The 26,463-nt window shown below is 43.0% G+C and overlaps 2 protein-coding genes across 3 annotated transcripts in view; both read right to left on the bottom strand.

Annotated features, from left to right (window-relative positions):
• Positions 1 to 257: 257 nt before the first annotated feature.
• kbtbd11 (kelch repeat and BTB (POZ) domain containing 11) lies at positions 258 to 3,155 on the bottom strand. Its single transcript, XM_079574112.1, has 2 exons — positions 3,043 to 3,155; positions 258 to 2,661 (listed from the first exon to the last, which is right to left on the bottom strand). Exon 2 carries the CDS (start codon positions 2,581 to 2,583, stop codon positions 718 to 720), a length of 1,866 nt encoding a protein of 621 aa, XP_079430238.1. The 5' UTR covers positions 2,584 to 2,661; positions 3,043 to 3,155; the 3' UTR covers positions 258 to 717.
• A 1,924-nt stretch (positions 3,156 to 5,079) lies between these two features.
• The window catches only part of arhgef10 (Rho guanine nucleotide exchange factor (GEF) 10), a 30,209-nt gene continuing 8,825 nt past the window's right edge, over positions 5,080 to 26,463 (bottom strand). The window contains exons 4-29 of one of the 2 annotated variants that reach the window (XM_079572981.1): positions 26,085 to 26,405; positions 24,787 to 24,823; positions 24,563 to 24,651; positions 24,306 to 24,356; positions 23,964 to 24,148; positions 23,448 to 23,558; positions 22,952 to 23,063; positions 22,780 to 22,889; positions 22,612 to 22,689; positions 22,367 to 22,546; positions 22,168 to 22,284; positions 21,985 to 22,077; positions 21,578 to 21,748; positions 21,354 to 21,499; positions 20,878 to 21,062; positions 18,569 to 18,684; positions 18,041 to 18,168; positions 17,310 to 17,410; positions 16,957 to 17,078; positions 16,790 to 16,876; positions 14,857 to 15,083; positions 14,615 to 14,772; positions 11,736 to 11,878; positions 10,732 to 10,906; positions 6,141 to 6,263; positions 5,080 to 5,894 (exon numbers count right to left, since the gene is read on the bottom strand). In XM_079572981.1, the coding sequence (XP_079429107.1) occupies positions 5,392 to 5,894; positions 6,141 to 6,263; positions 10,732 to 10,906; positions 11,736 to 11,878; positions 14,615 to 14,772; positions 14,857 to 15,083; positions 16,790 to 16,876; positions 16,957 to 17,078; positions 17,310 to 17,410; positions 18,041 to 18,168; positions 18,569 to 18,684; positions 20,878 to 21,062; positions 21,354 to 21,499; positions 21,578 to 21,748; positions 21,985 to 22,077; positions 22,168 to 22,284; positions 22,367 to 22,546; positions 22,612 to 22,689; positions 22,780 to 22,889; positions 22,952 to 23,063; positions 23,448 to 23,558; positions 23,964 to 24,148; positions 24,306 to 24,356; positions 24,563 to 24,651; positions 24,787 to 24,823; positions 26,085 to 26,405 (3,869 nt within the window). In that variant the 3' untranslated portion in view covers positions 5,080 to 5,391. The remainder of the gene's footprint in view (positions 5,895 to 6,140; positions 6,264 to 10,731; positions 10,907 to 11,735; positions 11,879 to 14,614; positions 14,773 to 14,856; positions 15,084 to 16,789; positions 16,877 to 16,956; positions 17,079 to 17,309; positions 17,411 to 18,040; positions 18,169 to 18,568; positions 18,685 to 20,877; positions 21,063 to 21,353; positions 21,500 to 21,577; positions 21,749 to 21,984; positions 22,078 to 22,167; positions 22,285 to 22,366; positions 22,547 to 22,611; positions 22,690 to 22,779; positions 22,890 to 22,951; positions 23,064 to 23,447; positions 23,559 to 23,963; positions 24,149 to 24,305; positions 24,357 to 24,562; positions 24,652 to 24,786; positions 24,824 to 26,084; positions 26,406 to 26,463) is intronic. The other variant, XM_079572982.1, reaches the window with a different exon arrangement.

Below are 26,463 nucleotides of genomic sequence, written 5' to 3' on the forward strand. Positions count from 1 at the left end.
TGTTAAATATTCTTTGGCACATAGATTGTTTTTATCAAGTTACCAAATCACATAGTGCTTGTTGTGGTTGTGCTTTTAAGATAACCTAGGGGCCACTGCAGTAAATACAAAAATAGGCTACTCCTTAATCTCCATCTATAAACAGTTGCCAGGTTAAGTTCAAGTAGCCTACAACTAAATCAATCTAAATATAAAGAAGACAATTAAGAGGCAACAAAAGTGCTTAATGGAAAGTCTTGTTAACCTTGGACAAGGCTATTCTAGCTGCCATTTAAATTAACAGCTAAGCTAACATCCTATGACACATGGTTTTGCTATTGATTTTGAAATCTGAAACCATTTCATTTGCATAGAGCCTGCGTCATTCAGATTGCACATTCAATGCCCACCTACTTACTATATTCACCTACAAATGTATGTGTTTAAAAAGCATTTCTTGTACTGTGGAAAATTATAAACAATCGATAAGGATAGACAAACAAGCTGTAACCTTCATACTGTCATATCTACAGTTTCATTTCAAATATGACTGATTCCATTCAAAACAAAAGTTTAAGGCTTAACCCATAGAAGCATTAAATTCCCATGCAAATATTCACATTGCAAGCAGCCATCGATACACTGACACGTGTTTGACGTTTAGGAGTAATGTGTTTTGCTTATTTAATTTTGGCTATAGCGCACAACTTATTTTTTTTTTTATTATGGACCAGGCCATTATGTAACTTTCTCGGGCCTTTCACGTAAAGTAAGAACAAATGGGAAGAGCACACCCCTTGCCTCCACGGGCGCCTTGAGCATCTCTTCCACAAAGTAGGCTTTCTCCTCCTCCACCACAAACTGCAGAGTCTGGCTCTTGTTCACGCAGTAGATGCAGTTGCCAATAACAGCGCACCTGAAGGGCAAAAGACTTCCTATTTTCTGTGAGGCGCAGTCATGCCACATTTTAACTATGGTATTGTACTTGAACACATTGATTCCTTGCTCGCGGTTAACATCAAAGCGGTAGATGAAGCTTTTCAGGGCCACCATGTCACTGGACTTCTTCCTGCTGTTGTTATAGGGACACTCCTGCCACTCGTCCCTCTTTGTGTCGTATTTCAGCAGTCGGTAGAAGAGGGAGCCCCCGGAGACGTATAATTCCCCGCTGCATGTTGTGGCTTCGTGGGCCACGGCAAACGCTCCTTTGGGCAGAGGAGCGACTGCGGTCCAGCGGTCCATGCGAGGGTCATACTTTTCCACAGTGAACAAACATTCTCCTCCGATGGCATACAAACTGCCATCCATAGACACAAGCTTTAGCTGGGCACGTGCCTGGCTCAGCGGCCGCACCTCAGCCCAGCGGTTGGTGATGGGGTTGTAGCAGAAGACTCTATCTGAGACTTTGCCCTTTTCCCCATTGCCCTTGATTCCCCCAGCCACAAACAGGTAATTATACATTGTGCAGATTCCACAGCCCTTAGTGTTGAGGTCATCGGGCATTGAAGTCAAGGCTGTCCAGTCGTTTATAGCTTCATTGTAGCTGTAAATCATATGGTTGTCCTCCAAAGACTCCACTGAGAGCGGGCTTTGTGGCCGACTTCCACAGCGACTCGGAGGCCTGCTCCCAACACGGTCGAAAACGTCGTTCACCTCGGCCACCATCAGCGTTTGCTTTCCCTCCATTCTCTTCTTTAAGATCAGGTCCCGCTCAGAGCCAGTCAGGCGGCCGTACACAGAGGGGTCCTTTAAAATCTGGAGAAAGTTGTCACTCATGTAGCCATAGGCCGTCTCCTTCAGTTCACTTAGGCGCTGCTTTTTGGCTATTGTCAGTATCTCATAGCAATTCTCCGCAGTGATTTGCTCAGACATTCTGTCCATAGCTGCCTGGACGGCGCAGGGGATCTGTAAAATCTTCGCCCCGGTGATGACTTCCACAACATTATCCTTGCTGACATTCATCTGTGCTGTGTAAATGTAGTCTATCAACGTGGACATGGTCTTGTAGTTGACCCCTTTCACTTTGAGGATGTTTCTTGACAGGCGGGCTTTGAAATAGTCACTCTTCTCCGCCAGGACAGACTTGTGCGCGTCGATTGTCTGCCCGCCAACTTCGATGACTAAATCTGGCTTTTCCTTTTTCGATTTTTCAGCGTCCTCGCCACCGTCGTTTGAGCGGGCCGTTTCCTGTACAGTTTGGCCGGAGTAGCGCGCTGTAGAATCTGCATGGTAAGACACTTTAGCTCTGGCACCGTTGTGCATTTCACTCACTGTGCTGTTCTGGTGCACACCGGCATAGTTATTGGGCAGAGCGGTTTCGATGCGGGCACTTTTTTCAGTTGATGTTGAGGTATATAGTCCGTTGTCCTTGCTGTGGTCCGAGTGATTACTGTCAGTCAACTTTCCGTCCAACAAATATTCCTTTTCAAATACGGGCGGAGGGCTGAAGTCCCCGCCATCCTGGAGAAACCCGTGCACACAGTTTGCACCCAGCTTCCCATCTTTCACATGGGCTGGTGCCACACGGTCAGAGGTCACTGCTTGGAGTGTGGCATCAGTCTCCACGGTAACGGCCCCTCCTCCCTGCGCGCCTTCCTCACTCATGTTGCACTAGTTGGAAGCGTCACAGATCATGCTGAGTGGACAGAGTCAGCCAGCTGGAGTGATTTCTGTCTCTTCTCCCTGCACAGAGGAAACAAATAATCAATAAGTACAAGAATATACAAAAAAAATCTCAGGAAAGCAGCTGGTTAAAACAGAATGCCTCGCAGTCATTGTGTTCTGAGAATAATTAAAAAAACACACACATTTAACATCGTGACTGTAGTCAAGCCATCGCTAAGGCTATTATTATGTGGCTATGTGGACACGTCCAAAAGCGCATGCGCAAAGGGTGTTGCACTGATGGAGGAATTAATCTCTAATAACACTCCGAATGCGCGCTTGCAATTTATGTGAAGCTAAACGGCAACATGTCACACAGTTGCTCCCAAACGTTGTCAATTCTAAACAACGAGACAGTTTAATCACTACATTTACGTCGCCAATTTTTTCGTGACCTACCTGCGTTACCCCTGGCGTGAACACACAGCTCCCGCAGTTTCTTTCTCTGCCCCGTTCCTCCACAATGCCCGGTTACATAAGGACACTTGCAAATATAATGAACAGAGCAACTCTTTCTCGCAGATAATTTCACAGCGGAACACAGTCGGGGGTTTATCTCTTTTCCTTTTTGCCGTTTTGCCCCGGACCAAATTGCCCATGTGTTTCTTGGCTGAAATCTTCCCTGGGCTCAGCGGCGTGGAAGGCGAGGCAGGAGAATGACGATCCCACAGTCACTCCAGGTCGCACCTCTTTTTAGATCAGCCCCATCGGAGCGCACTGCCAAGTCTCCTCAGTCGGCGGGAGTGCGGAGAGCCGATGCGCACGCCCCGTCTCTCCCACGGCCCAGTCGCTGTCAGAGGACCGGAGCTGTCCAGCAAACAACACGGGGGCGGACGACTAGGTTTTTTTGTCGCGTGGGTGTTTTTTTTTTTACAGCATACTACAGTAAAGGCGGTTAATATTGGCATAGACCACGCCCCCTCCTTGGTATTAACCCTACACTTAGCACGCGGAGGCTCCATCTGTCCACTTGGTGCTCTGGATGAGAGGCGCATTCCTTTACGCATCTCTCCTGCTGGGCATCACGGAAGATTGGGGGCGATATAATTTATTAGGACGTGTCAATATACTGTCGAAAGTGACCCATCAAATATCACAGGGAGAATCAATATTTAAATAGGTCAAAAATAAAATGGACACTAATGAAAGCCTGCTGCCTGAATACATGTACAGTTTAAAATCAACCCCTACCCATAATGATGTGATATTGGACCTTTTTTTTTTTTTTTTTTTCAATTAATAGCAAAAGAAAAAGTTCAAATCAGCGTCAGCACAATCCCATCATGGCAGACAAGGTGGCATTTATGCACTGTCCCTTCAAAGAGCACGCGTCTGAGCAACTGCCCTTTAGAAATATAAAAATAGAGGGGCGTCACCACACAGCTCTCGTACATCTATCAACCCAGTGAGATTAAAGGCTGTTCAGCTGGGAGGTTTAAATGGCAGATACTCGGAGTACAAAGCTACGCTCAACATCCACACACTTACAAAAATGACGGTGTCCATGGTAACCTCGGGGATGCAGTGAAAACAAAGGATGTGTGGCGAAAGAACTGTCTGGATGTGCAAAAAATAATGACACATGACATATCCAGCCGTGCACTGATAAAGGACCGTGTTATTTGGGTAGTTGAAGCAGTGTTCAGCGTCGTTACATATCATGAGTAATGCTGCCAATAATAAGAGCAGTTAACCTAAGGGATTTCCCACTCCGTCGCATATGTCCAAACTGGGTGTAGCAGCGTGGTTGTGTAATAGTAAATGTAGGCGTAAAGGGAGAGAGAGAGAAAGGCTTTCTTGACCCGTTCCAGTCGTGGTGGGAGAAAAGAAATCCAGGAAGAGTGGTATCAGGCGCAGTTCCTGTGGCCCCCCCAGGCACATTGCTAGTCACAGCATGTACTGATGGCTGCTCACAGTCAGAGGAGAGAGGGAGAGAGTTCAGACAGGGGGGATCAGGAGCACAGGATTGTATTTTCCAAGTAAAAAAAAATGGCAGAAGTTTGGTGGAGGTTGAAGGCATGTGTGTTTATGAAGACGAAAAGAAAAACACTGAGAAAGACAGAGATGGATATGTTAATAAACACCAGACATGTATACAGACTGACCGTATAAAAAGATTCTTTTTTTTAAATATCTTTGTAGCAAAACCAAATGATCATACATGAGGGGAATCAAATCTGTAAGTAATAAATCCATCAGAGTAAACCTGGCCAGCCAGGAAGTCCCATTACCAAAACATTTCTAAATATTTCCTCTTAATTCCCTTTATCTGTCGATATGAACAACAAGGCATTACGAACAGCTGTTCAGTGTTACAACATGGAACAATTATTTGACAAAACAAAAGCCATTCACCATCTTCAGTCATTTCCAACATAATCCTGAGACATTCTTGCATTACTGTTTCTTACATCAGTATAAAAGTAGATAGGCTAGTGAAAATAATGTAAATACTGAAATTCTATGCTGTAAAATGGCACGGCACAACATGTGTTAGTCAGAATGATATATTCCCTTACAATAGTGAAGAGCATATTAAAAAGCAGGAGTTTTTAAATACACAGTTGTATGAAATACTGTCATGTTCAGTGGTTAAAGCAATTGTTTTAAATAAAAGCACTTTTCTTGTTCTCATGATTAAGTCATTAAAGCAGCTCTGGTCTCAAAAACATAAATATTCAGTAATGTTGTTTTAAAGTTGTCATCTGTCAGTTGAGCCATTGTGTACTTGTCCAGTACTCGGGCCCCTTACATCTTTATCAGTGGGATCTGCCAAACCATGATCGTAGATGTTGTGTCCTCATGTCGTGATGGTTTGGTCTTCTTATTGACTTTGCGGTGGCCCAGTCCTCCCGAGACCACAAGCACAGAGCTCACGTCCACCTTGTTAGTGCGACGGCCCTTTTGCTGGTGGGACGGGTCGTGCAGCATGTCGTACAGAGCTCCATCCTCTGGCCCGTGCTCGAGGGAGCCCTGGGAGGGGGCCAGAGAGCTGCAGGAGGAGGAAGATAGCGAGTCCTGAAGAGCCATGTTGGTGCAGCCTGCCTCCCCCAGCCACACCCCCCTGCCCTGCGCCGGAGTGAGGGTCGAATCTGAAGGAGGCTCAGTGCTGTCTCCATCTACGAGCTCAGCTGGCTGGGCTGTCGCCGGTGGTGATGGAGCTATGGCCGCGGGACGGTTGCAAACTGCCGCAGCCATAGTGAGGAACTTTACGGGTCCATTGTGAGCATGCACGGACACCATACCCCGACCTATGCAAAGAAAACATTGTTGTTAACCTTTCTCCATCTAAACTGTTGCTTTAAAGTCTGTGAAGCTGTATGTAAAGTGAAGTTAAATAAAATCAGTAAAATTCTGAAGTCTGGCACATGCACTAGTATAATAACAAAACTAAACCTGGCAAGCAGTTACCAATAATTTCTCATGTTCACAATGGAAGTGCTTTTCTGCCCCTGTACGTACACCACACATAATCAGAGCACATGTCCTCCTCTTACCTGTCACTTTGGGGATTCCCTGCAGCCTGGGAACAGAGAGGCCCACTGTCACACCCAGGTTAGTGCCGACCAAAAGTAGCCCATGACACACAAGCAGACTGCTCACTGAAACTCGATTGTTACCTACAGAAAAGAAGCACAGAGTCAATATTTACAGTGACTTTTATCTCACCAAGTATAGAGGCATACGTAACTTTAAAAGCAACTTTAATGTTTCACAAAATGCATCAAACGTGTGCTTATGCGGCATCACTGTATCTAATGAGCCACTTCATCAGGTTTGAATACAGCAGGATGCGAGGGCGGGAGGTGTGCCTCTTCAGTGAGTGTGATGATGTTCAACAGTTATTTGTCTCCAAGGAAACGGAACGAGAAGCTTGGATAAAAGCCGCCCTTTTGAGGGGGATAAACAATTTAAACCATTGTGGTTCACTTCACACCAAACAAACAAGCACAAAAACATTACGCAACGGAACGGGCCAGGCATAATGCTGTAATTGGGCCAGGAGTACTGTAGTTTTTGGACACCCCGATTTTGTGGGATGATCAGTGCTGACTCAGAATTGCAAATAGACTACGGCGAAGTTTGCAGAAGTTAGCAGACAGCATGGCAATAAAGAGCTGCTGACAGCCTTCACTGGTGTCACACTGAGTGGACTTTGCTACTTTACTAACACACAGATACAAGCGTGAGAAAGATAACATGTAACAAAGGTGTGTTCAGCGGTCACACATCATTTATATATCTAAAAAGGAATATTTTTTTTCCCATTACACTTAGGTCTTGCTATGTGGGAGGCAGGCTTGTCATGAGTCATTACAACTGCAACAGCTTGACTTGCGTTTCCTCCCCTAAAGTAATCCTCTGGGGATTTGGAAAAAATTGCTGCCAGTCTCGATGTCTAGTGATGACCCCTCATATGGGGCACTTTCACATTCTGACATTCATTCATTCATGCTGCCATTCATTCAAGAAACCAGTCATAGAGAGAGAGCTGTAAAGTTACCCCAAACCAAAAAGGCTCAAGACCGCATCCACATGTGCTTCTAATGAAGGCTCAGAATGAACAAGAAACATAGGCTAGTCTTGCTCAACTTCCTACTTTCATAATGTGCGGAGTTCCCCGCCTCGAGGGTGAACTAAAATAAACCCCAAGCGAGCATCAACATGGTCCCAAGCTGCCCTGATCCTGTACCAAAGGAGCACTTTGATCTGCACTTAGTCCCGACAACCAACAGCGGGAGGCCAGTGCAAATCCCAAACATCACCATAATACTCAAGATCAGAGGACAAATATGACGTATCACTATCATTTCGGTAAACTTGTAGGAACACAAATAATAACTTATATCTAAATACAACAGGATAATAATATGTAGAGCAGGTGTATGCCGGTGGTCAACAGTGTAGACATCCAAACAAAAGCAGGAGGTGTTATTTACAGACCCCCCTTATGTTAGTGTCCCATGATCAGACCACGCATGGCTGCTTATTTAGGTCAAACAGTCCCGACAAAGCCATCAAGATCCTTAGCACAGCAGTTAGCCACCTCCTCTGAGAAATATCCACGGTGGTGCTGAATGAGGACTGTCTTAAACACTGTTCAATACAGACAAATAACTACAGTAAATGATTCAGTCAACATGCAGCTGTACTATTGATTACAACCCTGGTTTCATCAAAACACCAGTCATTTGTTTCCGTTTGACAGTGTAGTTCAATAACACAAATCAATGTTCCCGATATACAGGCATGTCCTGATTTTCATCTATTCTATGTATGTAGGACATTAGCTCTGAAATATGTAAAGCCTTTGAAAGACAGACCGAATGTCATGGAGCATTATTGCAATTGTCTTCAAAATGTGAGGATGGCTCTAAGTCAGCAGGAACGACAATCATTACAGCATATTAGAGAGCGCTGAAGTGACGGGTGAGCACTGAATTGCTCCAACATGTGTGAACATGAGAAGGATAACCCCACCTAAGGCACCTTGTGGATTTAACCATTCTCAGAGGCATTCATGCTTAGGGCAACGCCTCATGTGTCTGACTCCTGCAGGAAGGCAAAGAGTGCATTATACGCTGTAATGTAATATGACGTCTCTGGAACAGATCTGATCTCTGCGCCTGGGATATATCACAGTAATGCATTCTGTAATTAGGAAACAAGATTTAACTACTGTTAGCTTGCAGCACACAAACACCCACTGCCTAATTCTTTATTTTTGCAGTAGCACTTCAATAACAGGTTGGCATTTGCTTCTGTCCAGCTGTCTGGCTGACAACTTCAGTTACATCAGAGTTGTTTTTGTTGCAAAAAATTTGTTCCACAGCGGAGGCCAACAAGGCCACAAAAGGTTTGTTTGTTAGTTAGTCATCAGCAATACTTTAATGTTAGATCTTAGAAACATTAAAGGACAACGTTATGTTGAATACAAAACTGAAATGAATTGCAGGCATCCTGTCGATGCAGAGTGTGTCTGTCCTGTATGACCTCTGAATGGAAACATTCCTAATATTACTTGTTCAACATTTCAATGCTGTTTGTAGAGCTCTACTATACATGCATATTCGAAATATGAAACCTGAAGAAAATGTTTTATTTCAATAATATGTAGTATGTCGGGCGGCACGGTGGTGCAGTGGTTAGCGCTCGTGCCTCACAGCAGGGTGCGATTCCCACCTGGGCAGGGCCTTTCTGTGGAGTTGTCATGTTGCACTGTGTCTGTGTAGCTTTTTTCTGGGTGCTCCGGTTTCTAAAAACATGTACATTAGGATGTATGTGTGTATGTGAGAGTGAGTGGTTGGTGGTGGTCGGAGGGACTGATGGTGCAGATTGGCAACTGTGCTTCCGTCAGTCTACCCCAGGGCAGCTGAGGCTATTAAGGTAGCTTTTTGCCTCAGCGACACTAAGGTTTCCAGCTCTCACACAGACTAGATAAAGACCACTGGAAGGGGTTAGCTTGGCTAAGTACCTCGCCTCTATTAAAGACTGCTCTCAACTTGTGGGTAAACAACCCTTTAGTCTTAGCCACTGCACTCTCACCTGAGTTCCAGACTTGATGACCCTTCTCTCTAGCTGATCACTGATCGTTATCTGCCTATTGATCTGTCCTGAGCTCAGTTTCAGCCTTCTTAATCTAGTCCACGTGAGACATGGAAATATTAGTGTCGCTGATGAAGCCTTTTGGATAAGAGGCGAAACGTCCTACAGAATACAGAAGATGTAACACTGCACCTTACATGTTGTGGACTTTTGTGTATAATTTTGGAACCACATCAGAGACTTATCGTTTTTGTTTTGGAATTTGTCTTTCAAACAAGCTCCCTCGGAAGTACCTACTAAACATCAATATTTAGCGCCCCCTGCTGTCACAGTTCAACACTGACACGTTTAGAACAGTGCTTAATTTGTAAATTTGTATTTTCAGGAACACTTTTGGTCTGATGTGATGGATTGGGGGAACAGGCCAAAACATTTGCCGGAACACTTTCATTAAACACCATTATATCAGATACATTTTTTGCTGGATCCTCCTAAATATTTCCCGGATCCTTTACCCTGAAAAAAATGTAATTGGGGGAATGCGTTCTCCCAAACGGGGGATCAAATTAAGCACTGGTTTAGAAGCTTTATACACAGGATTATAGACCAGACATTTTCCAAAACTATCAGCGGTGCACATCAGTATCGGCCAATCAAAATCCCCAAGCATCGGCCTTAAAAAAAAAACATTATGTCGACCTTTATTAGATACATTTCTAAGATTGAAACCTTTACTATATTAATAAATGTTTAGCTATAGGCTATTTGTCATATAAAAATGTTTTTTATGTAAAATATCTGCCTATATATGGGCAATCGGCCATGCCAGCCCCCTTCATATCGGTATTGTTATCGGGCCCCAAAAATCCATATCGGTCGGGCCCTAGTTAGCACTTCAGAGTAGACCATGGTAGGATGGGCATGAAGTGTCTGTATATTTCTATGAGTTCCCATGAATGGGAAAAAGAGTGATCTTGTAAAGAAATACTGCCATTTGGTATTAAGGTCACACTGAGTTATTGTGATGGTAGTGATGTGATGGAAGTACTTTAAATTATTGTCCCACTGCAAGTGCATAATGTGAACTAGATATTATAAGGGTGAACTTCTGGAGGTCAAGTATTTGGACAGTCAATAATACAAGGGTGCAGTGTTTAGACTGCGGAAGTCTTGACATAAAAAGGATGACAAACCGGACAGACATGGAATAACAAAGAGTCTAGTGATGTCAGCTACTGTAATTACTGAAGAGCAGCAGACAGTACCTTGACAACATGATGTCATGTGTTTGACTGTCCCATCAGAGAGCGGTCACACATGCTCTGTATACAGTATTATCAATATGCTACTCTTGATGTCCTTTTATTTAACAGACGACCCCAGTACATTGACCCAAGAGCAGAAAACAACTTCATAGTAATTCAAAACCAGCTACAAAAAAGACATTTAATACACCACCCAAAAGTTGTTTGTCCTGCTAAAACTATATAAAGATACTGCAATCAAAGGAGAAATGTGAAGGTTACCAATGCCTATACATACCAGGTAGTATACTGTGGACAGGTGTTGCGATATTGATGTCCTGTAGGTGCTCCAGGGTCTCAGTGTGGAAAAGTCTGAGCGTGGATCCCGAACTAAAAGCAATCCAGATGCCCACCCCAGCCACCACCATATGGGACACCACCATGCCCTCCTCCTGGTGGGCCTCCAGTTGCTTCTGGATAGAGAAAAGAGCATATGAAGTGTGTTTACAAGTCGTGCCTGATATAGATCAATTTCCAAACTGTGCCTGTGTCTCCTTTGAGCCCAGTCTGACCATATGTTTTTAGTGGGTTGAATATTTTCTACCTGCTTTGAACAATGACACCACACATTGTCAATGTGCCCACTACAGTTTCACATATCTGCCTAACGTTCATTAAAATTTCCATTCCTTGGGAGGGCTACAAACCAGGCTTTCACTGCGCGTTACATAATCCCACCACACGCTGCTTCATGTGGAGGTGGACTTATTTTTGGAAAGCGGGAGGCCAATTCAAAGTGTGTCAGTGCAACGTTTCTGACTTGAAAGTATGGCTTTGGTAGCACAGAGGAACTTAGCAGAATGTGCACAATAAGCTTAATTCAGATTTTAGAAAACTCATTAATAACACACAAATAATTCAACACTTTTCCAAAATTGCAGATGATTTGACATGTTTCCCCTTCTTCAGTATCCACACTGGGCAAAGTCTCCCAAGGAAAGAGCGTGAGGCAGGTGGTCCAACATAATGAGCTTAATGGAGTTAAACTGATTATGAACGAGTGCATGTCAGGAAAACACCACTATTCCTAGACGCATAGCAGGTGTGTCCCTTTCCAAGTGAAGAGTTTGTCCAAGGAACGCCATCTGTCATTTGTGCCCTCCAAATATCAATATATTAAATACAACAATACCTCTAAAATTGTATTCCCTTTGGGCTTACCTGGCAAAGCAGTCAGTGCATTCTACAACAGTTCAACGTCCACAGTACAACTAGTCACTGTGAAAAGCGGGAGTTCCTTACCTCTACAGTATGGGTTTGGGTGCTGATGATGAAAACCTGCCCTCCCGACGAGGCCCAGAGGTGCTCCTCCACTGCCAGCATTGCCTTGACGGGTAGAACGCCCAGCTTCAGCACCTTAGGCCTGTCGGAGCTCCACAAACCATCTAGACAATTAGACAAAAACTAGCTTCAATTAATGGTATAACCTAATACGCCCAGCAAATTTCCTGCACCAGTGACGCAGCAGAATCGTATTGACTGTGTTAATTAGGCAGTAGTAATACCACAAATGATTGCAAAAGAGACATGCGAATGGGTATGTAAGTGTAGTGTAGTGTAGTGTGATGCGAGGGCCACATTTTTGCAACTTTTTAGGAGGGCTACAATGAAAGAAACTAGGCTATCATATGTAACCTTTCCACACTATTCTTCGTTTTAAACTACAAAATGCTGCGTTTCTTTCTCACTGTATACCTCAGTGGCCATTGACGGCTAGCAAAAACATCACTATGAATATAGATGTGCTGCGAGGCATTAGTCAGAGTGGAGCGCTATCCCACACACACCTCCTACACAGTGCTCAACATGTGCCCGGACACCTACAGTGCCAGCTCTGTGATGGAAAAAACACAATCATCGCCTTTTGAATCCCGGTAGACTCTAAACATTCTTCAGTAAGCAGGATTTTAGTACTTGAATGTTAGCAAGACAGAGTCATTTTACTTGCAGTTTTGAGAACATGGTCTTTAGGAGTTCAGCACCAGGTTAATTTTTGCCAGATATACCACATTTCCTTGGTAATTTCAGTCCAAGAGGCACGTGAGGCCACACCGGTAGTGTTTGTTTTAAAAAGGCACAAAGACAGCTATTGAGCAGAGAGATGTTCTTGTAGAGCAGCCATAATTACAACGGAAGTAAAAGGTAATCTGCCTCTAAAAGCTGGAGGTGGGACCTGGATTCCAGTAATGCCATGTGTATATTATTGTTGCAATCATGCTGTGAAGGTGTGCTTTCAGAACAGGTAAAATAATGAGTGGGACAGAGTGCCAACATGCTACACTGTAAAACCTCTCATATCGTACAGAAGTCATATGCACTTATTTTTGGGGAAGCAAACCTCTCAGTGTCCCGATGAGTTTCTTATAGTTTAAACAATTAAACGAGGGAGGTGGGAAAGGGCAGCAACAGAGAAGTGAATCCTGCTCTATGCTTGCACAGAGTGGCTGTGACATGCGCTCATTGCTGAATCTTTCTCCATGACACAGGCAGTTGCAAACAAAGAAGCAAGCCTGGCAGAATGAGGCTGACTGGGCAGCTCAAAGAGAGCGCAGCAACTTCAGAGCGGTGCCGATAACACAAAGCTGCACTGGATGATGTACTGTAGTTTGACGTGTTATAAGCGAACAAATATTCCTATTGTAAATACTGCTCAAAATGCATAGCAAGAGGCTAAGTCTGACAGAGCAGCTGATGAGCCAGTGGCCCAGGGGAACACTTTCCTGTTTGGTTAGAGTCATTAAGTATTCTGTCAGGCCCATGAAATCTGACATCTGGGAAATATTGCAGCAGGTAATAAAGGAGAAGAAAATTAAACGACAGTTACAATGCAGGCTGGTACATGCACAAATAATGCTGCGCCTGCGGTAGAAGTAGTGAGAAAGAAAGTTTGCAAAAACATCAAGAGAATAGAGTATAAAATATACCAATGTAGAAATATATTTTAACATAAGGTGACATGTTCTAGTTAGCCATAAATACAGCCTAGTGACAGACATTTCTTAGATGGCATGGACGCCACAAGATAACAGAGCAAAACACTTAAGTATTACATAGTGGCGGAGTAAACAGGAGACAAGGGGTCCATACACATGTCAACTAGGTTTTATGGTAGTTCACTCCTCCAGAGTTGAGTGTTCCCAAAACCGCAAAGAGAAACATGAAGTCGTGTAGCAATAATTTGGTTGGGTAAAACTCAGAATTCAACTGGGATGGTGCTCTACGTTGCCTTAAGAAGGGTCTCAAAACTATTCTGCCAAGATCACCTAGGCTAACTTTATTGTGCGATGAACAATTGGTCAATGGGCCAAACAAGGTAAAATGAAAAAAAAACTGGAAAAGCACTGAGATGTCCGAGCACTTTCCCAAATCATATCAAACCCTTGGTCCTGTGGACACTTTCACTGACAATCATAAACACTGATCAAATGTGCTCAGCGGTGAAAAATATGCAGTCCCAATATATTCCGCATTTGTGTCAGCGCTCGAGAGGAAAGGACTTAAATAGGTCACCTCGAACAGATTGGCTTCTCCAAGACAACAGAGCAATAGGAAACAGTAACCCACAGCAGAGCAGACCTACTGCCCCTGTGACCCCGGAGAGCTGACTTATGCCATGAGAGTAATGCTTCAGTGACTCCATGAAAATAACACTGAGAGAGATGGACCAAAAAACTGGAACACTTTTTCCTTGTGACAAAGAAAGCAAAAGCAACTTTAGAGCTAGAGTAATAACTATGCTTTAGTATGAGTGCTTTGTTGTAGATGCTTCGGGTTAATATATCCTTCAATGAGAACCTAACCTACTTGATAAGTTAAAATGACTAACAATATTTGACATACATGGCAAGTCAAAACTACTTAAAGGCAAACATTATTCATTTGAGTAGCCTTGACATTTTCTTGCAGTGCATTCATGGTGATTCATGATGCAACAGTAAAACTATGATTCGGTTCAGACTAAACATTTACCATAGTAATTACGTTCACCACTGGCTAAATGCTATGTTGTTTTGCACCCTCAAACACACTTAACCAAAGAAATTGCACCAATTAAGCCATTGAACGAATAAACAGACATTAGAAAGAGGCTTCTGAGCAGAAGACAGAAAAGTCAAACAAACCTTGCGATCTGGAGTAGACCACCACAGAACCGCTGACCAGGCCCACATAGAGACAGTGTTTCTGATAAACCAGGCTGGTCACGGTCGATTTGTCAGGGGTGAAGAAATGCTGCAGACGTACTTTCTTTGATCGCTGACTGCTCTTGTACACAATGATACTAAAAGACAAGGCAATTTCATCAAGCAATTATTAATCCTTTCACCAGTTGACTGTTTCCAGGGCGTACAACGACCATTCATACCTGCCCTCCTCCATGCCCAGGCACACAGTGGGGGTTTCTCCTGCTTTCCCAGGTGGCGTGTGATTGCTCTCGGAAACGCTCTCTCCGTTCTCCTGGGGCTGCTCAGCGGGAACGTAGGCCATGCACAGGATGCGGGACTCCACATTAAAACACTCGGTCACCTTTGGACTGGAACTCTGCATGGCTACAATGGCTATTTGGCCCATCTGGTTTGTACAACTTGCCACCTAAAAACAATACTGGTTAATTCCTAAAATGTACCTTTGTATCACACTTACAGTGCCTCTCGAAAGTATTCATACACCTTGGACTTTTGCACATTTTGCCATGTTTACAACCCTAAACATAAAGATTTTATTTAGATTTTTTTACTGAACGTTCACACACAAGTAACAGACAACTGTGAAGTGAAAGCAAAATGATACATGATTCCGTTATTTTTCAAAAAATAGAAAAGTGAAAAGTGGGGCGTGCATAAGTATTCATACAGCATTTTCTGAGTGCTTTAAATTGCCTTTATAACATTCCTAATGACTGCAGAATGTTCACACCTTGGCCTAACGGTTAAATAGAGGCCACCTGTGTGCAATCTACTCTCAGTATAATTACAGCTGTTCTTTTAGGCCCTCAGAGCTGTGGTCGGAGTGTATTGGTCACTAAACAACATCATGAAGGCCAAGGAGCACCAGAGAGGTCAGGGATGAAGCTTTGGAGAAGTTTAAAGCAGCATTAAGTTATACAAAGATTTCCCAAGATTTAAACATCTCCCGGAGCACTGTTCAATCCATCATTCAGAAATGGAAAGAGTAAAGCACCACTGCAAACTTACCAAGACACGGTCGTTCACGTAAACTAACAAACCGAACAAGGAGAACACTGGTAAGAAATGCACCCAAGTGCCCCAAGATAACTCTGGAGGAGCTGTGAAGTCCTGCCGCTAAGCTGGGGGAATCTGTACATGGGACATCTAGAAGTCGTATCTACACAAATCTGGCCTTCATGGACGAGTGGAAGAAGAAAGCCATTATTGAAAGGAGGCCATAAGAAATCCCGTTTGAAGTTTGCTAGAAGTCATATGGAGGACACAGCTCCATGTGGAAGAAGGAGCTTTGGTCAGATGAGACAAAAATTAAATGTTTTGTCCCAAATGCAAAACGTTATGTATGGAGCAAACCTAACACTGCTCATCGTCCTGAGTGCATCATCCCCAGTGTCAAATATACGAGGGGGAGCATCATGCTGTGGGGCTGCTTTTCCTCAGCGGGGACTGGGGAGACTGTAAGAATAGTTTTGAAGATGGATGGAGCCAAATACAGAAACATTTTGGAGGAAAACCTGCTGGAGTCAGCAAGAGAACTGAGGCTGGGGCGGAGATTCACCTTCCAGCAGGACAATGACCCGAAGCACAAAGATAAATCTACAATGGAATGGTTCAATAAAAACATATTAATGTGTTAGAATGGCCCAGTCAAAGTCCTGACCTAAATCCTATTGAAAATCTGTGGAATAATCTGAAAACTGCTGTTCACAAACGCTCTCCTTCTAATGTGACAGAGCTTGAGTTGTTTTTTAAAGATGAATGGGCTAAAATGTCAGTCTCTACATGTGCAAATCTTGTAGAGTCAGACCCCAAGACTTTCTGCTGTTATTGCAGTAAAAGGGGGTTCCACAAAGTATTCATTCATGCTGTATGAATACTTATGCAAGCCCCACTTTTCACTTTTCTATTTTTTGAAAAACAACAGAATCATGTATCATTTTGCTTTCACTTCACAGTTGTCGGTTACTTGTGTGTGAACGTTCAGTAAAAAAATCCAAATAAAATCTTGATGTTTAGGGTTGTAAACATGACAAAATGTGCAAAAGTTCAAGGTGTATGAATACTTTCGAGAGGCACTGTATTATCTGCAGAGAACATGGATAAGAATCTCACCCAAACACATCCGTGCCCCATGACTGGTGTGTCAGCAGTGCTCTCTGTGTTGATGTGTGGCTCTGGGTTATGAACTGCACATTCCACCTATAACAAATACACACAAACACACAAATAAGATGCTGATAGCATCAGCTGAGTTGATAGCCTCAAGGTATTGTGCCCACCTTGAACTCCTGCAGTTTAGACATAATAACCGGCATTTGTTTGAGCAGAAGAGGGTGTTTCTGCTTTTTGATCTGATTTACATCGTCCTCTGCAAAGAACCAGCCATGAACGTTATCCTCCTCTGTGGGGAAAACAATATTCTATTAGCATGACCATCCACAGGTTAGCGTGTAAATGCTTCTTAAGATTTACACAGACTGCAAATCTTCAGCTATTAAAACACTAGTTTACAGGAAGTGCGCTGCCTTTTTCAGAAAATTAATGAATCATTCTGTCAACACTGGCTGTAAACCAATCATTCACACAAGCAAAATAAGGTGAGGCCAGCAAAGGATTACTTTCATGACTGTACCTAGAGCCAACTTCGCCATTTGCAAGTTACTGATCCAAGACTGTTTGATCGCTGGGCTCAGAGTATTGAACACTGCACTGAAGTATGTGGCTTTACCAGACCTGTAAAAAAAGAAAAAATGTAACATGTTTATATCTATGGCTTTACAAACACGTTTTCACAGGTAATAATATCACATTTACCAGGGTTGTTACAACTGTCATAATTGCTGTATTTATATAAAATGCATGTATGATAAGACCTTATGTGGCATGTCTCACTGGCAAGCTTGGCCTAAGGGGGAGACAGTGTGTTTTGTGTGTACTGTCACTGAAGGATCAGCACAGGAATGAGGGGCACAGCTGTGCTTCTAAAGATATTTGTGGATAATCTGTCCGGCTAAGTACAGCAGAGATGAAGGATCACATTAAAATGTGAGAGGAGCAAATGTGTAGCTAAAGGGCAGAGAATATGGAAAACCTCAGTCAGGGTGCACCCTTGGGTGCCCAAGTGCAGACTATAACAGTGTGTGCTAATGTGAGAAAAATATGAGTGCAGAGTAACAGCTGCAGTTATTGTCTTAGAAGCCAGACTTATCCGCATTTTCTCATGTGATTCATTCCACCGATTAGAACTGGTAGAAAACGTGTTGTGCCTAATAGCCTAATATTTTAGACTCCACAGCTGTGAACAGACAGCCATATTTATTGTGTATTAATGTTTTTATTCAGAAATGAATGGCTTGCACAAACTTGTCCTGTTTGCCCGGGAGCTGCAGCTGGATCCTGCAGCGGTCAGCTGCTCGGATCTCCTCTTCTTTCCTCAGGATCAGCCTCTGCAGACCGGACACCCAGTCCTGGGCCACTGTGGGGTTCACATTCTGCACACAATGACACAATGGTGTAATCAGACTCAAACACAATACCTTACTCAGACTTAGAATAACTCAACAAGTTTATTCACTTAAAAGTAATTTTACATTTAAGTCCGCAGCATCCTGCTTCTTAAACATTTGTCTTTCATAATTTACGTCCCTTTCTGAAGGTTTTCTTTTACTCAGAGCCACAGGCCCATGTCAGTTAAACCTCGGTGCTGCTGTACAGACGGGCCAGTGTTTGGGCCCAGTGGGACCCCGAGTCTCCCCAAAACAAATTAGTCACGCTGGCACATTCCACTGATTACAGACTGACTGTATGCATACAAGTCAAGCCCACTTTTCTGAGCAAAAGTATCAAAAGTATATGACATACTGTCATCGTCTGATCTGCAGCAAGCAGTACCTGGTAGTTCCCTTTAAGGCTGCTTATCATGCTGGATATTTGGTTCACCAGGCTCAGGTCATGGATTAGATTCTGCAGATCTTGATACAGCTGTCCAGGGCCCATGTACAACTTGTCTGCAAAGACACACAAGAAGAATGCAGGAGCATTAGTGATATTCCTTTTTAGGCAAAGAAGAAATAATGGAAACCCAATTTGGTGACGACAGTTGAATTGTGCTGAGAAAGATACCAATCAACAAAAAATGATTCTGTTTTTCACTGAGACAGCTCTGATCATTTTACCTCCAAATGTGCTCCCACAACACTTTCCTCCAACCCACTTGCAAAGGCAAGCGTTCAGATGGTTTATAAAGTCGATTCCATACTATAAACAACAATACAACTGTAAGGTGCCTGGTGACATTATCGGGGTGTAAAGAGTTAAGTTGAGTCCGAGAATGTCTGGCACAGAAATACACTGGGCCCTGTTTGTCTGTGCTCCTCCTCTTCTACAATAGTCACTGAATCGGCCATTGGCAGGTGCTCCGACTCCATGGTAACCCAGCTTTGTCCCGACATAAGGCCTTGCTGACTGGGCATTCAGGAAATGTACTCTGCTAAATGGGTTGTTTGTTGGTGGTCTCTCCCCAAATTTATTTAAAATGTCATTACTGATTTCCTCATGCACGTACAGTAAGACCTAAATTACACAGGCTTGGCACTGATACAAACCAGGAAGATTTCAGGGATTTTTACTGAGTGATTAATTGAGTGATCTCTGATTCACTTTCACCATTGAATTGTGTTACATAATACTTTTCTACCAAGGAAAAGTAGTCATGGTATGTGCGTTTGTGCTGATAGGTGCTCGGTCTCTTCACATGTAAACGCACTGCTCTGTTTCACTGGTGGAGTTGAGTGAGTTCTCGTGGCCTATTTGTCTCAATGATCTCAATGTAAATCAGGTCACAACCGAAATGATGTACTGGATGAACCAGTCAGATCCAGTAGCAACGAGCCACATACAAGGAATGTGCACTGCATCCATAATCATGGAACCACAATATAAAGAAAGGCTTTCTATTCTAAGAGACAATTTCCCCTTGTATTAGAGATCAATAAAGTATTTCCACAATAAGCCACAAAAAAGATAGCGGAACCAAATAAGATTATCCAAAACACCATTAATAAAGTGTGAGTAACAAAAGCTTGACAATTGCTTGATTACTAACGTGCCCTTTTTCCAAACCATGATAACAGTGATTTTGAAAAACTTCCTGGCTGCTAGTCACTTTCCCCCCAAAAACAACTAAAATATCTTCTCTTCAGTCCTGACGCCCACTACATTCATTGGTAGAGTGGTAGAGACTGCTCATATAGGTCAGTAGAGCATTAGGCAGAATTAGTTTTTCACTACATGCAGTGATGGAATCCCTTTGGATCCCCTATAGCTTTGATGTGTATTTTAACCTTTCAAAGATTTATTATATACGCCATACATTCTGTCAAATAAAGTATATATCCGCAGCCAAGAAGGAGTAAATAAAGCAATGTGTGTCCACTGAATGCTCGTACTTCCAGCTTACTACCACCGGCAACCTAAAGGACTAAGCCCCTGACCTCAGCTTGAACACATATAACCTCTGACTCGCAGGGGGATAGTGCAAATCACTCACCAGCTCAGCAACAGAGCCCCACTACCTCTGAGCAAACTGCTTTGACCACTAAATAACGAGTGCTTCCTACGCTCTTGCCTCTCTGTGTTGCTCTGGTCCTTTTAAAGTGGTTGAGCAGCTGTTTGTGACAGTGGCGCGCTCCATGGAAAGACTGAAATCATAGGAAAAGGCACGTACCAAACCAGACCCGTTACCAGTTCTCAAAGTGGAAAATACACTTTTTTTGTTGTTTTTTATAGATCGTCTCAAATACATGACTGTCCAGGAATAACAGAGTCAACCAGAGGAGCGCCTTGTGCAAGCTCAACATCAACACGTTAAGCAGGAATGACAATGGCATGACTCACAGCTTCAAACAAAACAAACATTAGACGTTACTTGTGTTTTTGTTGTCGAAGTGAAACAAAAAGTGCACCCACACCACAGCCATGCATTTCACAAGGACTATTTTACAATTATTTATCATTTGTTTAGATACATGATGGAAATTACGGTCATATTTAGTTGTTTCAACACTATACAACTGCAAGACATTTAATCTATGGATAATTTTGTAATGCAGTGCGCAGGCCAACCCAGTGTAACACCTAACCCCAATACAAATAGAGGCTGCATTGTTGCCATGTCCATTGCGTAACCCAGTGTTTCTTACTCGGCTTTGCGTTGATGACCACCTTCTCTCCAGAGTGAGGAGGCTGGAAGCGGCTGTTCTCGGGCATGTCCTCGCTGGACCCGAACTCTAGCACCTCCACAAAGTTCAGAGGCACGCTCCACTTCAGCAGGAACCTCTGGTCTAGCGACGCATTGGCAGGCCCACTCACGCTGCCATCCTGAAATCTGCAGGGGTTACAAGTTAGCACTTTTTCCTGTGTAAGAGATAAGGAGATGGAATAAACATGCACGAATGATACAAAACACAACTCCAGGGAGCAACATCGTAACATGGTTAAAAGCTTGGAGAAATCAGCGCAGTATAACATTGAAAGCATGAACAAAGAATATTGTCTATAGATGATACTATTCTAAAGCTCTGTGTCAAACTCATTATTGCAGTACTCATTAATTAATTAAATATCCTCTATTATTTATGTTTAGTAGGTAATAAAACTGTCCGGCCTATTGTCTTACCGGACATTAGCCGTGGCGCACATGAGCACATCATTGAGCAGAAAGAGACGCCTCTCTTTGGTTTTGATGATTTCACCTCTCTCATTGTACACCGTCTCTACCATGTCATCTGAACGGATAAGGTATCGGCTGCCATTGCTCAGGAGCTGACGGAAAAACATGGTAAGACCTCTAAACATGTGTTAGGTACTTTATACACTGGCTGTTTTATGCTGTGTGCAGACCTTGTTGAGATATCGCTCGTTCATAGCTTTAGCAATGTGGCGTATTTCACAGCGCTGATCGGCTTCCCTTTTCTTCTCATTGAGCTTGTCTGCCAGCGTCTCTAATTCGGTCAGGGCCATCTGCAGAGGTAGGCGGTCTGCGTGGCCAACAGGTGTGTTCTTCAACATGTCCTGAAGAAAATGTGTCATACGAAGAAAGTGCTTTAATAAATACTTACTAAATTATACTGATCTCCATATATCTCCATAATCACCATATATCTGTTAACTAGATTAAAAATAGTGAAAGGTAAAAAGAGGGTATTTTCATGGGAAACTGTTAGAGGAAAACACAATCCAGTTTGTGTGTGTGGCACGCCCTCTGCTGGTGAAACATAAAATGTACAATTAACAACGAACATTTATACCTGGAGAAGTAAAATAAATTGGGGGAATCTTTGTATAGGTTTCATCATCAGGCCGTACAACGTCATTCTGTCAGTGCTGGTTTCCTGACGATGCTGTTGAAGAAAGAAGTTAAAATAAGTTAAAAGGAGTATAAACATATCAGAAACTATCATTTGAAACTGATACAAAACTCATACACAAACCTTAAGAAATTCTAAGAAGCCTGGTTTGGCCGTACATGTTTTTCGCACTACTGCCATGGCGGTGCTAAAGTTGTTAACATATTCACTGTAGGCGTCTAGAACCATGGACTTTGAAAACTGTGGATAAGAACATTTAAAACATTACATTTGCAGCTTTTATGCTTCATGTCGACAATCAGGTCTCATCCGTCTTGCTCACCGACGCTACAAACACATCTCCGATCATCTCCAGGCCGTCCCACTCGGCCACTCTGCTGGCTAGGGCTATCTGGAACAAGAAGTGGCACTGCAGGATCTCTCGCACGCGGTAGAAGATTATCTTGAGTTTCCTGTCACTCAGCAGCCGCGGCTCGAGCTGGGTCAGGGGCTTCTCATATTGCTGATAAAATTGGATAAGGTCAGCTTCAAAAGTACAGTGAGGGGGGAAAAACACAACTCACAGACCTCCAATATCCTCTTTAAAGCTTCAAGGTAGTTCTTCTCACTTTCCAAAATAGAGCCCAGAATACATCTCCTCACAAGCTGAAAGAAAAACATAAAAGATAGGATTACAGGCAGGGATTTGGGAAAATATCTTATCACAAACACTACACGATACGTTATGCTATGTACCTGTTGTTGTGAAAGACCTCCTGGTGCTGGACATAACACCGGCTCAACATTAAAACAGTCCACCTCAATAAAAACTGCGGCCTCTTCTTCAAAACAGTCCGACTTTCTCTCTGCAACATTAAACAGAAACACTAATGCAATCAAAACAAAGAGCTTTGAATTGTGTTCTTACCGGGACAGAAAGACTTTGTTTTGATGAAAGAACGGCCCTTTTTCACAGCGGCTTTGGTTTTCTCAAGTCCATCTTTGGTCCCTTCTTTTGCCGCCTTCACCAACTTCTGCATCTGAAAGAAAAGCTTACCAACATTAAACTCGCCACAATAGGAAACCTAACATTGTACTGTAAAAAAGTATCCATGTATTAGTGCATGTTACAGAAGCTGCTAAAATGAGGTACTTATAGAGACGGTTGTTAAGGGATGATACGAGGACTAAAGTCTTGCAAAGCTGAGTTACAAGATGGAGAAAGACCCAAGACCCTTTTCCACCCATGGATACGTAAATGATGGGTATGACAGACGAAAAATAAAAAATATACAAACACCACCACCATCTACTGAAGAGACACTGACGTCAGAGCAGGATGCAGGGAACCAAGTCACTAAAAATCCAAGTTAACTATAGAGTCGGACTAGCGCAGGGATGTTAGACGGGCCACAGCGGTTTACCTTCTGCTCATGTTTAATCTGCTGTAGCTCTACAGTCGCCACTGTATTGGCCATTAGATCTTTCATCTTTTTCTCATAGTGTTCTTTCAAGCGCGTAAGATCTTGAGAGAGCTGAACAGAGGCAAAGTAGATGCATTACTGACTTTCTTCGAGGTTCACTTTCAGAGTGCTGTCAAATAAAGTTTGGACGCATCTTTTAAGTTAACATGGAAACAAGTTTACAAAAAGAAGCTAGAAGACAATATAAAATAACTCTCTTGGAGTGTACCTGCAGTGTGTAATTTAATTCAACTTCAAACCAAGTTGAGGTGAGTACTTATTGGAACCTGTGTGTTTTGATTAAATGCTTGCCCTTGCATAGCTTTGAAAGAGAAAGTATATCTACAAACAAGATAAGTCAAAATGAAGCCAAAGATGTGCTTTACAATGCATCGCTACCATTAAAAACTTCAACTTGTCCTATAAATATGTCTCAGTTTTAAAGTTTTGGACAGTAGTAGTATACGTTATACATACGTGTGTTTTCTTTTGGGATTGCCTCGCTCTCATGAAGGCGTGGGGGACACCGTTGTCCGGGCGTCCCTCACCGTCACTGGCTTCATCATAGCTTTCAAACTCACTGGAGCTCCAGCCGTTGTCCAAGCTGCTGCATCGCCCCTCCTCACCCAGCTCAACATCATCGTAAATCATCTCCTCATTCTCTGCACATTGTCGACATACACAAATACAATAATGACGTAAAAAGAAGGAAGATTTTGTGTCACAGCAGAAGTAAATAGAAATCAAAAGCAAAAGTCTAGCCAGGCACACAAGAAAGGCATAAAAAACACATCTAGACAATAAAAATATATTACAAACCTGTGTCTGAGTTTTCCCTTGGCACATCATCGTAAATCACCTCATCCGGATCTGAAGAGCAAAAGTATTTCAACAAAAACTAAAATGCAAGGTTTCACAATGAAAGGCAACTGTGTGCACTTCCTCAAAATACAGGGAAGGAAATGTCTGGGAATTCATTTGAGTCAAAAAAAATAGTAATAGCAGCTGAAAGGAAGGAAATCCACACATTCTTTTTTTTTTAACTTAGTAATGGAAAAATTGGTAACCTCACTCACTTTCCATCCATGCAGTGTTAGCTGGATCTGAGGCCCATTTAGCCAAAGCATCCTCTTCTCTAATCGGGGGGTACTCTTCACTGAAAACACTTCAAGACACACATAGTATTAGAAGAATGTAAGTGTGAGGTTCTCAGGGGTGGTATTTATGTAGAACATGTTGCTAAATGTACGTGCAAACATTACTGGAAAAAGAGGATCTAATTAGATGAAGAGTCACACACCTGTCAACAGATGTGCTGCCAGTCCCCACAACTGTAACTGTGGGCAGAAAATCAAAATGGATCATCATTATATCATTGTGTCATTAGTAAAATTACAAAGCATCCAAGTGTAATTTTCCGAAAGACCACTAGATGTCACTAAGGCACTATACAGAGCATGTTCTTTTTATTGTATGTAAAACATTTTTAAACAAATCAAGCTTCCTTTAGGAGAGCTGAGAGGAGCTTTGACTAAAGATGTTCACTTCCTGGCGTTGCCTTAAATCTCAAACTAGTTTAAAGGAATAGGCCACCGTTTTTACATACTAAAATATGTTCTTACCTCACTTTAGTCGAGTTAATATATCCCCGTCTGGTCTTTGTCCGCGCGCTCTGTCACGCAAACGGAGCACATACGCAGCCTCTCCCACATGTCACATAGCTCCGAAAAAGCTCACGATAGAAGCTACCAAGCTCTTCCACGTGTTCCCTATTTAAATAAAGTTACGTGAAGTGTTTTCATGCGAAGTATATTTACACAGAAATGTAACATGTCGATTTTATAAGCAAATAAAAAGGGGGACTATATTGTGAGGCGTAATGATACGAGGAGCAAAACGTCAGCGCAGTAACTCCTAAAGGTTATTGACGGAAGTGAGCGGGGGAAGTCTTTAGGAGTTACTACGCGGACGCTGTGCTCCTCGTATCATTACGCCTCACAATATAGTCCCCCTTTTTATTTGCTTATAAAATCGACATGTTACATTTCTGTGTAAATATACTTCGCATGAAAACACTTCACGTAACTTTATTTAAATAGGGAACACGTGGAAGAGCTTGGTAGCTTCTATCGTGAGCTTTTTCGGAGCTATGTGACATGTGGGAGAGGCTGCGTATGTGCTCCGTTTGCCTGGCAGAGCGCACGGACAAAGACCAGACGGGGATATATTAACACGTCTAAAGTGAGGTAAGAACATATCTTAGTATGTAAAAACGGTGGCCTATTCCTTTAAGTGTTCACTGTGTCTTTTGGTGTGACCCTGGTCTCTGGTTAGATAATTACAGTGGATACAGATTCCAAAGCACAACTGGACTGAACACTGCTCGGATTTAGGGAAACCGGAAAATCCTCACAGCCAACAGAGGCCTTTGGGAAGGCTAAATTTAGACTCTACTTCCTTGTGGGAAGGTCTCGGGAAAGGCAGGAGAAAATTAAAAACCTCCTGAACAACCTTAGCCATTTAGAATTCTCCAACAAAATCCTCTAAATCTGATGTGACATGTTACAAGGTTTGAATGGTGTACATGTGTGATTTTACCTTCTTCGTCCATTGAGAGGTGTCGGATAATGACGGGTGTGGTGTAAGCCGGAGTGATAAGGGGAACATTGGAGGGGGTTGCATAGCCACAGGGCACAGGCACTGAGTAGCCTGAAGTGATGCCTCCCGGGCTGGAGTGGAGGTCTGTGGCTTCTTTAAGCTCTGTTGGAGAGGAAGTGGGAGAAGGGAGGCCATGCTGCTGCTCCAGCTGCTGCACTTGGAGCGGAGTGATGTCAATCACAGAGTAGGGGTTCACTTTTCCCTGGGAGGGGGCTGTCTGTGCTATTGTGCCGCCTTGTGGTGTGATAGGGATTTCATTGTCTATGGAAGAAAGAAAACAGCTCATGTTCCTGAAAGGACAACACTGGTTTCACTACAA

This window comes from Gobius niger (genome assembly GCF_951799975.1).
Source record: "Gobius niger genome assembly, chromosome: 16".
Taxonomy (NCBI): Eukaryota; Metazoa; Chordata; class Actinopteri; order Gobiiformes; family Gobiidae; genus Gobius; species Gobius niger.

Excerpts from the sequence above, each read along its gene's own strand:
- kbtbd11 (XM_079574112.1), bottom strand. The coding sequence starts at position 2,583 with ATGAGTGAGGAAGGCGCGCAGGGAGGAGGGGCCGTTACCGTGGAGACT.